Source organism: Crocuta crocuta, unplaced genomic scaffold (assembly GCF_008692635.1).
Source record: "Crocuta crocuta isolate KB4526 unplaced genomic scaffold, BGI_CrCroc_1.0 scaffold289, whole genome shotgun sequence".
Classification (NCBI taxonomy): domain Eukaryota; kingdom Metazoa; phylum Chordata; class Mammalia; order Carnivora; family Hyaenidae; genus Crocuta; species Crocuta crocuta.
Genome location: NW_027533264.1, coordinates 10,411 through 13,715, shown reverse-complemented (window position 1 = coordinate 13,715; position 3,305 = coordinate 10,411). Strand labels below are relative to the sequence as shown.

At 56.9% G+C, this 3,305-nt stretch overlaps 1 protein-coding gene across 1 annotated transcript; it reads right to left on the bottom strand.

The window, feature by feature from the left end:
• Positions 1-1,433: 1,433 nt before the first annotated feature.
• On the bottom strand, positions 1,434-2,766 carry ARL4D (ARF like GTPase 4D). The gene has a single exon (XM_077747766.1). It carries the CDS (start codon positions 2,636-2,638, stop codon positions 2,033-2,035), a length of 606 nt encoding a protein of 201 aa, XP_077603892.1. The 5' UTR covers positions 2,639-2,766; the 3' UTR covers positions 1,434-2,032.
• Between the last annotated feature and the right edge of the window lie 539 nt (positions 2,767-3,305).

Here is a 3,305-nt window from a genome sequence, read left to right as displayed (position 1 = left end):
GGGGGGGGGGGGGGAGAAGGTGCTCTTCTTCCGGATGTTGAGACCTCAGTCCCCTAGGTGACCAGAAATGGAGAAAACATGTCCTTGGAGACTTTGAGAGAAAAGAACATTACTGGGGTGGAGCGGGTATAAAAGATCTCACACCAAGGCAGAGGCCCCTCTAACCAGGTCCTCCCTAGTCTGTTCTTGGGCTGCAGGAGAGAGGACTCTGCCTGGAGGACTGAGTGAGATGAGTCACGGGCGTGTGCAGAGAGGGGCCAGGTAGCATGCGTGCCCAGCAGAACCAGCCCGGCAGCTCTGTCGAGCAGGCCCCGCGTTGACGCACACTTGGGCACCCTTCCGGATTGATGCATACCCACCTGCATCCTGCCAGCCATGAAGGGGGGACAAATCCGAACGGGCCCAGATTCCACAGCAAAATTAAGCTTCTGCTGGCCCTGGCTAGGAAGCAGCAAGTTCCTTAGGAAGTCTCCCCGCAGGATGGGATTGCCAGCACCTTCTCTTCCTCCCCAGGTTGTTTACGTGATTCTGGAGTGGGGACTCCCACGTTTGCACAAAGGGTAAGGCTGAGGGACTGGGGGCCTGAGAGCTGGAAACAATTGTGCTTGGTTTTTATTCACTGCTCCTACTCAGATTTAGGAGGATTTGACCGTTCATTATCTCAGACTCAGCTGGCCCTGGGTGTTGGTGGAGGGGACTGACTTAAAAGTCTGGGCAGAGGCCTTCAGGACCTCAAAACATTAGCATTTTATTCTTATCANCCCCCCCCCCCCCCACCTCCCACAGTGGTCGGGGGTGGGTGTCTGGCAGGCCACACTCCCACCCACCAGGCACAAACAGCCGCTGCAACAACAGCCCCTCTGGTGGGAACAGCTACCATTCCCAGAGCTGGGCAACTCATGGCTTAGTCACCAGGGCCAGGCTGGCTCAATCCAGCCCAGGCCTCCCCAGCACCAGCCGCTGCCGCTGTCGCCGCCTGTGACTTGCCGTCAGCAGGACTGAGCGCAAGGAGATGGCTTAAAGCCAGGAAGGAATTACTTTCCATTCTCACAGGACCCCCCTAGGTGNCTGGGGGAGTGGGGGAGGATGAGAAAAGAATGACTCCTTGAGGTTTTACCTATATAGACCTAGGAAGTGTCCCCAAGCTGGTAAGAGCCAGAGGGGGAGGGGAGAGGAGAAAGGCAGGAGAAAGAAGGGATACCCCCCAAAAAACTGCGGAAATCAGGTAATAGCTTGAGAGTCATGAGGGCATTTCAACTCCATCTGCAATGTCCACCAGCCGTCCCATAAACACACAGTCTGACTTTTAGAGGAGTGTTTCCTTTGCAAATTCAGCTTCAAGGTAAGCTCCCCCTCCCCATTCCGCCACCCCGATAGAAACCTAGGACCACTCCTGGGACTAGGTAAGGAGAGAGGAAAATGCCAGACCAAGGTCAGAGCTACAGCATCATCAGGCTTTAATAACTTATAGGCAAATGCTAAAAAATAGTTAATAATACAGAGGACACACACAGCTTATAAAAACGGTTGTGGATCTACAAATGTGGAGGGGTTCTTGGCACTTTCACACGGACACAAAAATAAAGACTATTGTGACTAGCATCCCTAGAAAAGCAGCCTGAGGAGACACCCCAGCTGGGGGGGGGGGGGCTGCGGAGGGAGTTGGTCAGGGGAGGGATAGCCCTCGTTCATCCCAGATGCATTCTCCAAATAACCTTCTTTTGCCCCAAAACACATCTAATCAAAAAGCCAGAGGAGCAAAAGAAGAAACAGGGTCGAGGTAGAGTCACAGTTGACATTTAAGCCTCCCCAATCCTGCAGCCCCGGTTTCTCCGAAGGTGAGGATGAGGGAAGGATGTGAGAAGACATCCCATCTCCCACCCCCTCCCAGCGCTGCACCAAACAGGACCCCCAGCGTGCTCCTCGATCCTTCCTGGAGGTGGACGGTCCCGCGCCCCAGAGCTGAGTGAGGGGCTCCGCCTGGCTGTCCGGGTGTGCAGACCCCTACTGCTGAGGAGGGGACAGCCTCGGGTCACCGTCTCTTCTTGCCTCCCCGGGCAGCCTTCTTCCGTTTGAGGATCATCTCATACAGGCGCTCAAGACCCGGCTGCAAGCCCAGCCCATCCACAGCGCTGCAGCCTTGCACATGGGTGAGCGTGGCTGCTGCAAGCTCTCGAACCGCAAGCCTCTTCTCAACCTCTGCTGCGCTCAGTGCCCCAGGCTGGTCCTGCTTGTTGGCCAGCACCAGCACAGGCACTCCCTGGTTGTCCGAAGCCCGGCTGATCCGGTGCAGCTCCACCTTGGCCTCCTCCAGGCGCTCAGCCTCCGCAGCATCCACCACAAACACCAGCCCATCCGTCCGTCGGGTGTAGGAGCGCCAGAGGGGCCGCAGCTTTTCTTGCCCCCCAACATCCCACACTTGGAAGGAGATCCCGCGAGACCCCCCCAGAGGCACCCGGATCTTCTCTGTGTTGAAGCCTTTGGTGGGGACGCTCTGGACAAACTCCTTGAACTTGAGGCGGTAAAGGAGCGAGGTCTTCCCAGCCGAGTCCAGGCCAATGACCACGACATGCAGGGCCTGGAAGTGGGGCAAGAAAGAGGAGGCAGTGGGCGCCATCTCGGTCAGGTGGTTCCCCATGGTTAGCTGCAGCTTAGGAGCAGGTCCTGGGGGCGCACGAGTAGAAGCAAGGACGTGGCTTTGAATTGCAGGCTCTGGAGACCACAGCTGGGTTATCTGAACAAGGAAAGGTCATGGGAGAAAAAAGAAGGGGGGGGGGGCGTTTAACAATAAACGTGAAATTTGCAACTTCGAGATCCTTTCCTAAATCAGCCGCCCATCCTTCCTTTTTAAAATTCCATTTTTTGTTTTGTTTTTTAAGCAGCTACAAATGTAACAGAGGTGCTCTCCTCTCTCAGGGGCGAGGGGACCTAGGGAAACCCGGACGCAGGTTGGGGGGGTGGGGTGAGGCCTCAATCTGCAGACAGTGGCTTCCCGCGCCTCTTCTCCGAGCTCTCGTGGCACGGCAGCAGAGAACCCTTACTCCCCAGGCGAGAATCCTCGCAGGAATGGGCAGGTCAGGCAGAGTCCCCAAATTCAGACTTAGGGTACGGGCGGGGGCGCTGAGACCAGAGAGTAAGGCCCGCTCCCACCAGCCCTCTACATCCCCAGGCAGTTGACACACCTCTCCTTACACCGCGACCCCCTTCCCACCGTCCCATAACACTTCGCCTGGCTCGGATCGCCGACTTGAGCTCCCCAGGTCCCGCACCGGCGCCATCTCAGCACCGCCTGAACGGCCCCTTTA